Source organism: Anastrepha ludens, chromosome 4 (assembly GCF_028408465.1).
Source record: "Anastrepha ludens isolate Willacy chromosome 4, idAnaLude1.1, whole genome shotgun sequence".
NCBI classification, from domain to species: Eukaryota; Metazoa; Arthropoda; class Insecta; order Diptera; family Tephritidae; genus Anastrepha; species Anastrepha ludens.
The window spans coordinates 68,475,329-68,485,609 of record NC_071500.1 but is presented as its reverse complement, the minus strand read 5'-3'; the positions used below and the strand labels follow the sequence as shown (position 1 = coordinate 68,485,609).

Genomic DNA, 10,281 nt, shown 5'->3' with positions numbered 1-10,281 from the left:
TGATATCTACTGAAGTCGGCACAGTCAGTTGCGAATTGAATCATTGAGGCAACGTTTGAATTTGTACGGTTTTGAATTTTTAGAAGTGTTAAAGGAAATCTGTTCAATAAAATGAAGTTCTTGGCTTTGGTATGTTTTACAGTGAAATCGCGGAAATACTTTGGGTGAAATTGTTAACTATTTTATATCCGTTCAGTGAAAATTGTTAATTATTTTATATCCGTTAAGGGAAAATTGTTTAAATTACCCAAGGCTTCTTAGGTGATCGATGATAGTTTACTTTCACAACAATAGTTTTTTAATATGAAAAATTACTCTTTCGGAATAATTGCAGTTTAATCAATAAGTAATTTTAATAATTTTGTTTCTAAACATACATTTTTTAATATGAAAAAGTACTCATTCCAAATATTTGCATATTTTTCAGTAAGTAACTTCGAGTTTGTATCTCCAATTTGTGTGCATGCCTTTAACAAATATTCTTATATGAAAAAGAGACATTTCACATAAATAGAATAACAATAACTTTGTTATCTGGTGTCACCAACTTGAGTTAAATTCTATTCCACTGGAGTGAGTTCACGAACCGCTAAACAAGCAAGCAAAATAAGTATATGTCAGTTAAATTTTAACATCTAATAGAAGTAGAGTCACAGACATCACAGTGTATCGAATTGACACCGACGGTTTTTGCTCCGAGTTCGAGGCCCATTGTGGACATAAAACGTTCAATATCAAATTATTAAAAACGTTTTTATAAAAAAGTGCCCCGTCGGTAGGCCATGGTAAGCCTTCGAATGTATATCTGCAATGGAAAACCTTTTCATCGGTCATTCGGAGTTGGTATATATAGGTCCATCCATTTGTAGCACCAAAATCGAAACGTTTATCACTAAGCTTGGTCAGACTCAAGTATACATACATTTAATAAGTTTTCATATTCTCTTCATACATACATACATATTTGGTATGAGCTGAGTCGTTTTGATTTCCAACTCATTTCGCTGTGCTGGTTTTCTTCTCATTTGGTGAAAAAACCAAGAGGTAGTTTTCAGACTGGGTACATCTCATGTAATTTATAGTCCACCTGGCGTACCCGAAGCAGCCACGTTAGCTCACTTTTGTTACAGTGCCCCAAATCTCCAACATATGCTGATGCAGAGAAGCTTTTTTGGTTCCTTAGTACGTAGTTATAGGATCTATTCGATATTTTACTTATAAGATTCGGGACTATAGAAGTATAAATCAGGTAGCTAAGTTCATTGGCTCACATAGCGATAAACGCTAAGTATGGGTTTAATCTCATCCCATATTAATTCTTAATGCAAGGAGGTTTGGACGAGCATGTAAGAAGTTTAACGATCCTACGTTACCAATTCCACCTTTACTTCCTTAGTTAGACCAATTTTAGAATACGCTTCAGTAGTATGAAGCCTAAGCTTTCAAATGTGCTGTAATAGCATCAAATTAGCTCAAAAACAATTCCAGTTTTTAGCGTTCAATTGTGATGGTTAATTATTTTTTTTTTTTGGTTAATAACACCTTGTTACTTAATGAGATCAATATCAATTAGCCTTCAAAACACTTGAATCCTATCGTGCTTAGCACTAGAACTTGTAGTTCAAAATTCTATAAAATTTAAATGGAGCAGCGGTTTTTTTATTTTCCCCAATTGGAAATGTCAAGTGAGGTTTAGTTTTTATCAACGTAATCTTTTCCATAAAACCGTGTACTAAAATAGCTGGAGCATTTTAATTTGTTGCCGAAATTTCATACAACTCATGATTCCATTGCTCTCAGAAACCGTCGTCTCAAACATTCTATAATCGTATCAATTTTGTTGGTAACTTAATTTTTAGTAATAATAATCAGTAATAAAATTAACGGAAGTTATAGCCGAATGGGCTGGTATGTGACTACCAATTATAAAAAAAAAAATTCTAAAAGCTGTTGTCCATCGGCAAGCAATGACAAGCCTCCAAGTGTATTTCTGCTATAAAAAAGTTCCTCAAAAACAGCTTCTGCCATTCGGAGGCAGCATAAAATTGGAGGTCCCACAATTTGTGAAAAAACATCAAGACGCACACCGCAATTAACCAATAACCAACAACAAGAGTGCGGCGCTTATATATACATATCAGTCAGTTTTATATATATTATATATAAATTAGCAGATCTGATTAGATCCAATCAATAGATTAAGGACAGGCTATAATTTTTTTCGCCTTGCCATCGATGAGGCTATTATCAAAGTATGTAGAAGGTTGAAGTTTATTATCAAAGTGGTAATTGGCATGAATAGTATCGTCGCCTTCTTTTTGATTTCTTCTTAAGAGTTAATACATAAACCAGCCAGCTCCTAGGTTTTGATATTTTTTAGTTGGCGAGGCCAAAAATCTAGTTTTCGCTGCAACGCTTAACTTAAGAAAATAGTTAGATACCTAAAAAAAGTTAAATAATAACCACGCCTATCCGGTAGGCAGCAATAATTTTCAAAAATGCAATATATCAGTAGCCGAAATTTGCATTTTGCTAAAAGGGAATATGTGTTTTTTTTATTTTGCTATAAATCCCTTAAATTACTTTATCAACCACAATTTGCACTTATTGTTAGACAGAATAGACATGATTTCAAAATAAACCACATCGGACGAAGACCGCACTGCCGAAAGTTAGCGCCACATCCATGCTTATATTGCATACTTATTTAGATATATGTTATATACATACAAATATAAATATATATATTTTTTTATTTGTAGACATTATTTGTGTGCTTGCTGATTGTTGCTCTGGTATTAGCCGTTCCCGCCGAGGAGTCATTACCGGGCGATCTTTACGACCAAGATGAACAAGGGCACCAGAACTTTTTCAAACTAAAGAAAATCAAGAAATTGCTTCTGGGCTAAACTAAATAAATAGTGAAGTTTTTGTTTTAGTTCATAGTATTCGCCACCTTACTTGTGTTCAGTATGAACTTAATTCATGGTTTTCTTTGGTATTCCCAAAAATATTATTTTATAGCTGTTAAAGATAATTCATTGTTCGTTTTGCACATTTCAGTACTAAATAAATAAGAAAATAATATTTGTAAATATCCATTTAATAGTTTTGTACATATGTATATATTGATTGTGAATAAATACACCAAAAAATCAAAACCAAATTTGGGCAAAATATTAAAGTGAAGGTGTTAAAATCAAGGCAAATACTGCGAAGGGGAATTTGCTGTTAGCAATTATGATTTTCGAGTGAAGAATTATATATCCATACGAGTATATGTACATTAGGGTGTATCACCAAAAAAATTCTACAATTTTTTCACTACAAATATATAATTTATTATATTTTAAAATATAAATATTAAGATTTACATGAGCTGAACCGATTTGAGGATATCCCAAAAACAATGTATTTTCGTTAGATAATAGAGGAGCAGAAGACGTCTCCATAAAAATTAAAAAAAAAAATACCAGTCTAACGGTTAGACGCGATAGAAGTGAAACCTTCCGTAAAACAAACTGAGAGAGAATGAGACGAAAGCAGCATTAGGAGCGGGATAATATAGGTTCATTATAATATTGCTATAAAGTTCATATTTTATTTTCTTCATTTTATTGTTATTCATCCTCAATGTTTTCAATTTCAACAAATGATACGAGTGGCTTATGATAGCTAAAATATGATACAAATGCTTTGGTTTCGATGTTGTCAACATATCTTTGAAATACCGCGTCAATTGTTGTTTTTGATCGTGTTGTCGATTCAGTTCGATTGTTACACATTTTTAAATTGTATGTTGTATTGAGAAAATCAATTAAAGGAACCGCTGTGCTCAATGCAAAATTTACGTTAAAATCGCCACTTAAAATCATTGGAACTTTATCGTAATCTTTTCTAAGTATCCGCGATACTTCTGGTGTATACTTTATTAAATTTTCGTGAATGAATTCCGTGATGCTATTTATTGATTGATTCGGTGAAATATAAATTGCCACAATTAAAACTGTTTTTCCATTGCTCAATCTGGTTTCGCATGCACATATTTCTCCCACTTTAGAGAGCTGAACAGACAGTGATTCTAGTTTCTGTGCATTCAGATCTATCTGTGGAGTTACAATACGAGCACCGTCATTTTGATTGTGGTATATTGCAACACCGCCTGCTCTCGTTTGTGGTCTTTTAAATTGAACTACAATATCAAAATTGGGAATGTCGAAAATGTTTTCATTATCCAACCAAGTCTCGGAAAGAATTAGAAAATTTGTGTTCTGAACTTCCAGCAAAACAATGCTTATTAATATACGCATATGCATCTACATACAACCGCACACACAGGCCACTCACTTTATTCCTGTAAATGCGTATGTCGTCCAAATCTAAAATTCTATGCCTAGCGACTACAAGAACAAAAAGCATTAATAGGCGCAGGCGTAGCGGTCATCATCCTAGTTGCCATAGCGCTGAACAGTCGCGGCGGCGCCGAACAGTTTCAACTATTGTACTGTGCAACAAAAACTCATCATCAAAAAATTGATTTATAAATTCGAGCTCATAGTTCTAAGAGCAAGTACTTTCATTCATAAAACGAGCCGCCCATATGCTAATTTTCTCGACAATTCGAAAATAGTCAATATTGGAATATTTCGCGTAGAATTATTTGCCAATATTCAATTTTTGTCAAGTCGAGTGCCCGCGGCTCCGTAAATATGTTTGCACCCATATATGTATGTAAATATATGTTTCTAAATGCTCGACAACCGCAGCTGCCTGTTCAAGGTTACTGTACATTAGGCCGGGTCGATTTGTGGGAAGGCAAAAAAATCGCCCATTGCTCTGTGAAAATCATATTCTAGGGATCAGAATAAGAAATTTTGCCGAAGGAACCATACCTCTAAAACGATTTCTGATGTCCCCCAATATGGGTCGAACTTTTTAGTTTCTTTTCTATAACTCACATTCATTCATTTACATATGTTCTGACTAAATAAATTTCTTAAGAGAAAAAATAGATAATATTATAAATAAATAAAAATAAAGAAAAAACATAGCCATTTAGCTGATTTTTTCATGTAAAGGCCAAAAATGGTGATATTTTGAAATTGGGGGACATCAGAATTCGTTTTAGAGGTATGGTTCCTTCGGCAAAGTTTCTTATTTTGATCCCTAGAATACGATTTTCATAGAGCAATGAGCGATTTTTAAATCGACCCGCCCTACTGTACATGCAATGCTGTGCCTATGAATGTGCGCTGTGCCTATGAATGCGCGCTGGATTTCTTGAGAAATTTTGCCGTATGTTTTGCTGTGGCGAGGCCAAGGCGAATTTATTACAGGTGACAGCAAACACATATAAGTAAAACGCTACATGTATTTGTTGTTGCGTTTGGTGCAAGCATCATGTCAAAATCAGCAAGCAAATGTAAACATACGAATGTAAACATACCAATACATACAAACAAAGCATATCATTTTGACGTAAGCCATACCTACGGCGAAAAATTCAGCTGGGTGAATGCTGTCACCTTATTAAATCCACCTTGGGCGAGGCACATATGTACATACACACAACATATATACATATATCCGCATATATACATACATATATAAATTCACAAATTTAAAATTGCATATGCCATCCTTCTGTGTGCCTGGTAATGAAGCATTTTCTATACATACATTATATATACGTATATCTTTTTTCTTCTTCTTTTTGGTGTCGCTTTTTCGTTTCATCGAGTCTCAAATCACTCCCAACGATTCTAAAGAAGTTTTCACTTCAAAAATTCAACAGAATCAAAATAATTTTTAATGCTACTTTTGATTAAATTTACGGAAAACTTAAATAATTCAGCCAGATCTTGTCCGATTTAGGCATCTAAGTTATCATCAGAAAACTATTTTCTCTCTTTTAATTTCTTGGAAAATGTACCCATTCACGTGACAAATTCTTTTTTCGGAAGGACATTTCCTATTTTGGTTATGTTGATGAAATTTTTAAACATTCTTATGCAGATCTTTCAAACGTTATACGCTATTTTTTTTTATTCAATTTACTTACGTTAATTAATTTAAAATAAGTTTATATTTTTCTGAAATATTGTATTTTGGGGGAAATCTTAGAATGTAACAAATTTGATAATGCAAATAGAAAAACAGTGCCGAGAGTGATGCACCCTAATATACATTTCCATGTTTGTAAACTCACAAGAATTTTTTAAGAATTGATTTGGTTATATTTTCCATTCATTTGCATACATATGTAAATATGTAAGCAGATGACAATTTAAATGCGCTAAGTCTAAAGGTTGTCAAAATTATTTTACAAAGTAAAAATATTTACTTCGGCAAACGAGTTACTACGTCTGCTTTTAACACAAAATTTATTACTTTATATGTAAATGAAAACATTAAAGCCCGCTGGGAGTTTGGTTTAATGTTCTTATGCAGAATAATTTAAGCATTTCTGTCTTTTCAATTATTCTAGAAAAAACATTTTTATATTCGCTCGATGGAAAGTATCAAGCATTGATTATTGCTCACTACTTTTGTCCTAATATTGTAATATACATTTCCTTTAAGTAGCACAAAAAGACAGTTAAATATTTATATTTCGTATTTGCATGTATTTTTTTTATTCAATTTATTTTTTTATAATTATTAACCTTAAAAATAGTATATTATTTAGAGTATTTGAAGTGATGTCCAAAAAATTTTACTTAGCGTTATCATAGCTAATAGCTTAATAAAGGATCGTTAAAATAAGATGTTGGTGTGTGTGATATGGCTGATTTTTGTTTCTTAGTTTTTAATCTTACAAAATAACTGTATACATGATGGCATTGGATTAACCCAAAAACAACAACTTCTTCAGCAACTTCAGCTTCAACAGAACGCTCTTATCATCGGTAGGTTCAATAGTGTCGCGAGCACCCTCAATGCCCTCCGGTATGGCCTCCTCCACAGGCACAGCATTGACGGCGCAGAAAAGGACGCAGCACACAAAGATGGTCTGTGTAAAGTTAAGAAAAACTATTATTTTTTTAATACAAAACACACATATATGTATCAATCCTTAAGCTGATATATGGATGAAGTCAGCACACATGAGTAAATGCATTTTCTTTTTTAATAAATATACTCCTCTAAAATATAATGATGTTACACGCACCAAAAGCAGGAACTTCATTTTGCAGTTTTTCTTTGTTTCTTCTTTCACTATGTAAAGACCGCGTAGCTTCAATAGCAGACGTGAACTGGTATTCGTTTTAAAATTAGTTCTACTATTTATACCTAAACTGTGTGCGCACGGTTTCGGTTATATCTGCTGATATTGCTGCTGCGTGCGGCGACGTCACTCTCTTGGTCGCAAAACGGAACCTACCCTAGCAATGTTTGTATGTATGTACGTTAGTATTAGCGTAAAGGTTTGCGTGTGATCGAACTATTTTGATTGACTTTAACTAAACTGGGGGTGTATTGTCAGATTGTCTAACGTTTGAACACAGTTTCGGGCTTCAGATGCGGCTCTTCACCTATTAATTTGCTGTGTCGCTTCTCATTCGGTGTTCTGCTCACCATTCAACTAATTTTATTTAGTTCTCCTTAAAGAGGTATTGTTGTCGATTTCTTTTTGCCCACTATTTTTCTACTTAGCGCAGAAAATCTTTTGTTTTTGCTAGCCAACCTACATACATATCAGAAAATGAAAAAATAATTCAGTTTGTTTTATTTACATATTAGTTTCTTTAAAGGTTTATAAAAAAATATTTCTAAATAGCGTTATTGGCATCTGCACATGTATTTTTAAATGATGTCAACACTGCATACATAAGTACCCAAGAAGCCAGTGCAGGTTTTAGGAAACGGTGAAACTCCGTGATTAACGGCCTTAAATGTCAAAAATTTGATACAGTTTATTTTAAGTTTTAAATTTGAGAACATTTAAGAAAGTTACAAGACCATATCACAGCAGTAAAAGAAATAATTCGATATCACCTTATCAATATGCACATTTATATGTATTTAGGTATGTATGCACATTAAAAACATTGGCAAAATGCTGACTTTAGCAACATATTCTAATTTAGGATAAAAAATAAATATGTACAAAAGCTTAACGATAGTGTATGATTATAGTACATTACACGACCCTACTTCTCATACAGCGTCCGAATAACATAATTTTTGTTGACCTTTACAACATTTCGTTCTTTACACAAATAATATTTATTGCAATGCGTTAACAACACGAACAACTACACGATAAAACTTACCAAATAACCAAAGACGTCGACGATGGTAAGTTTGGCGTGAAGGACGGTATTTATCGAGTTCCCATGTTTAATTTGGCTGCTTTGGCGTATACTTATGCTGGTCTGAGCAAATAATTTGGCCTTTACCCATCGTCATTAAAATTCACGAAATGGCTTAAGTTTGACGAACTGAAATCGCAACGGTTTCCGATTATTGGGAAAACAACCCCCCAAAAATACTTTCAAATCAAGTAAAAAGGGACCAACATGAAAACGGCCTTTGAAAAGCCTCTTACTTTCTTATTCTTATAGAAGAATCATAGGCAAAATATATGGCTACTGAATGGGGCGGTCTGTAACTGATTTTGTAGCGCAGTGGTGCGGCCCACATTATTTTCCAAGCTTAATGAGCAATTCAATAATATTTCTTATATAATATTTGACTAATATAAAAGGTGACGCGAAATTAATCATACCATCAGAAGATTTATAATTTTTGCACATGGCGGCGTACGTCAATCATATTGGACATATTTGAAGAGAGAAGCAATGGGGCGTATAAAGATTAAAATAAAGATTTCCACCGCTCGAAATCATTTTTTTACTTAGTGTAAAATTCCAGAAACAAATTGGATGATTAATTTTGCCGTCTTATACTACCAAACAAATTATAAATCGGCAGCTTTTCAGCTAAGATAAGAAAAGATAAAGCTCTATGCACTCTAGCCAAGAACAATTATTACTCATATACTGATGGAAACTTAGCAATTTATACTGCCGGTTCCAAGTTTGATTACATAAATGGGAAGCTTTCGGATTGTTCTTCGTCATAGTAAAAGCCAATATTTTATATCTACTTGGTCGTAATCAGCTTTACAATTTCCCTCTAAATACAGTGGGTTCGCAATAGCTGGTTTTCCGAAGGCCCACCAACAAGTGACGAGTTATAGTGATTTTCGAGTAAGTGGAACCAAGAAAGGATGAAGAGTATTGTAGCCCCAAAAGTCTAGCAGCCGTTTGCTGAAACAAAATTTCAAAGTTGTGTAGTCAATACTAGAAGAATGTCAGACCGGCACTTCAACCATTTCACCAAGTCACGAAATATAAGACAACCATTTGTGGCTAGGTCAAATACAGCGGTGAACCGGAATATACTTATGTAAAAATGAATGTTTTTTGCTATTTGTTTACTTGGTCGAACTGTACCTCATCTTTAAAAGTTTCTAAGATATAGTCCCGCATAGCCTAATAGGTACATTTTCTAAAAAAAATAGGAAAATGATATTGCAATATGGATATTAAATGAAAATTATTTCAAAATCTTTTTCAAATATTAAATTTATTTTTATTTAAATTTTAAATTTAAATCTTTTTAATTTAGCACCGAGTACGAAACTCAGAACTTTATATATTTGCTCCTACAATTGAGAGTTCGAATTTATTATATTTTATAATCATATGTAACACTGTAACACATTCAGGGTTCAACCCGGGTGATGCACGAGCATCAGTTGTCTGTTGTTTTTGTTTAACGCACCATTACTCGTTGCAATAATACTGGTAGCATCGAGAAACGTCATGGAGGTGGGCATCAAAAGACTGCAACGTCACGGACAATACCTCAAAAAGTATAGATGCCACTTGAGCGAAATCCTCGACGAAGTGCCATTCAAATGGTAAAAGAACTAAAAATATCTGGCCGTAGCATCCGCCGCATACTGAAAAATGATCTCAAAGTCAAGCTTTACAAGATCCAAACTCGCATGATCTGACATTAAAGCTGTAGCAAGTCAAACTTGAGAGAGCGAAGGAGTTGCTTCGTCACCAGTTACAATGTTGTAAAGGAAGTTCTCTTTCTCTATCTCGCCTCTTTAATGATGTTGAATTCTGAGCAATTTTTTGTCCTCTGTTAACCACTGCGGATTGAACCGTGCACAGACGTTTCGTAAGCCCAAATGATGAGTTAAAATGTCATAAATCGATGTTTTGGAGGTATTCGATAAATTTACGAACAATTTCGGTGGAG

The 10,281-nt window shown here is 33.6% G+C and overlaps 2 protein-coding genes across 2 annotated transcripts; one reads left to right on the top strand and one right to left on the bottom strand.

The window, feature by feature from the left end:
• LOC128861646 (uncharacterized) lies at positions 1–3,188 on the top strand. The gene is made up of 2 exons (XM_054099933.1): positions 1–129; positions 2,763–3,188. Exons 1-2 carry the CDS (start codon positions 112–114, stop codon positions 2,907–2,909), a joined length of 165 nt encoding a protein of 54 aa, XP_053955908.1. The 5' UTR covers positions 1–111; the 3' UTR covers positions 2,910–3,188.
• Positions 3,189–6,613: 3,425 nt separating this feature from the next.
• On the bottom strand, positions 6,614–7,278 carry LOC128861645 (uncharacterized). Its single transcript, XM_054099932.1, has 2 exons — positions 7,172–7,278; positions 6,614–7,012 (listed from the first exon to the last, which is right to left on the bottom strand). Exons 1-2 carry the CDS (start codon positions 7,187–7,189, stop codon positions 6,848–6,850), a joined length of 183 nt encoding a protein of 60 aa, XP_053955907.1. The 5' UTR covers positions 7,190–7,278; the 3' UTR covers positions 6,614–6,847.
• Between the last annotated feature and the right edge of the window lie 3,003 nt (positions 7,279–10,281).